The 1,556-nt window shown below is 35.5% G+C and overlaps 1 protein-coding gene across 1 annotated transcript; it reads right to left on the bottom strand.

The window, feature by feature from the left end:
* Positions 1 to 327: 327 nt before the first annotated feature.
* Positions 328 to 972, bottom strand: LOC131634403 (agamous-like MADS-box protein AGL80). Its single transcript, XM_058905067.1, has one exon. It carries the CDS (start codon positions 970 to 972, stop codon positions 328 to 330), a length of 645 nt encoding a protein of 214 aa, XP_058761050.1.
* Positions 973 to 1,556: the final 584 nt, after the last annotated feature.

Genomic DNA, 1,556 nt, shown 5'->3' with positions numbered 1-1,556 from the left:
GCCGTAAAGCACACACAGAAGACTCTATATTCAATCAAACATCAATACATATAAGATGTGAAAAATACACCATAATGACTAATGATTGTGTCTTCACATGCATAAAATAGAAAACAAAAATTCAAATCATCAAATAATAAAAAATGTGAACTAAAGTCGTTATATCCACCTAAAAGGATATGCATCATCAAGTCTATAAACACATGATTTTATTCAAGACAGTAGTTTAGGTCAATATCCATTCTAAGATTAGCATTATAACCAAATGGGATTGTTTCAAGTTCACCACCATTCATCATCATGTGCATCAACATGATGTCATTTAATTCATAGCCATCCCAACCTACTCATCATTTCAACTTCATCAATATCAGACACTGTTGGTGCTGGCGGCGGTGGTGGTAGTAGTGGCAGAGGCGGATCCACTTGGAGTTGTTCTTGGCTTTGAGCGGTGGCAACTTGATTTTCATTTTGATTTTGAGGAATATTACTGTTGCTGTCAATTGATTCTATCCTTCTGCCAATCTCCTTCAGATTCCTATCAATCATCCATGTAAGATCATTCAAACCATCCACCGAACTGTCGTTCGGCACGATCCCCCCAGCATTGAGACATTGAAGCATGAGCATGGTTGTCTCTTTTTCTTTGTTGTCTCTCAATTGCTTTCTAAGTTTCTTTTCAGCATTCTCAACCCTTTGTTTCAAAAAACTCTCCTGATTCACCATCTTTTTTCTTTGATCAAACTCAGACGCTGTCTTGAACTTTGAAAGCACATTTTGTACTCCGGACGGAGATGGCCAGATCTCAGGTTGAGGATCGTATGGGCCATAAATAATAGCACAAGCATCGATACCGCAAAGGGTTGTAAGTTCATCAACTTTCTTCACTAAACTATTCTTCCTATTCTTGTATGCTAGTTTCCTTGCGGTATCCTTCTCAATGAAAGCAAGCTTCAGCTTTTTTCTAGTCATGTTTTTGACGAGAATAAGATGAAAATCGATTGAGACAAAGAAGAAAAGTTGATGGTTGTGATTTTTATTTTCTGGAAAATGTGTTGTATATATAGGCCATATTCCATATACGTAGGTGGTTAGATGCATGCGTCTTTATCTTCCAAATGGCATTTTTTCCAACGGTAAAATGCTTCTTTATGACATTTAATTTTTATCATATTTACAAGGATGTTTCTAGAATCTAAATCTCTAGATTCATGTACGTAGATATATACTATGTTTTGATATTTCATACTATATTTATCTACACGGGATATCCGCGTCATAAATTCTCAAATTCATAACATGGACTGTTTCACAGTGGAGAAGGATTGGTTTTGTTGGGCTACACATAAAGGGTGGGCTTCTTTGGGAGAAAATTTTACCGCATACCCCATCAATTATACCCTTACTCCTATAAATTACAATTTTAGACAAAAATACTCTTGTATAATTACTAAGTTGTTCATTTCATTTTAAAGTACCACTAGAATAAAAATCGGAGAACACAACTACTACACTTTCTTACCAACAAAATCGGAGAACATAAAGAGAAGTTATCT

This window comes from Vicia villosa, unplaced genomic scaffold (genome assembly GCF_029867415.1).
Source record: "Vicia villosa cultivar HV-30 ecotype Madison, WI unplaced genomic scaffold, Vvil1.0 ctg.001290F_1_1, whole genome shotgun sequence".
NCBI lineage: Eukaryota > Viridiplantae > Streptophyta > Magnoliopsida > Fabales > Fabaceae > Vicia > Vicia villosa.
This window is presented reverse-complemented; position numbering and strand designations above follow the sequence as displayed.

Bases quoted from the DNA above. Each gene is read 5' to 3' on its own strand.
- LOC131634403 (XM_058905067.1), bottom strand. From the start codon at position 972: ATGACTAGAAAAAAGCTGAAGCTTGCTTTCATTGAGAAGGATACCGCA.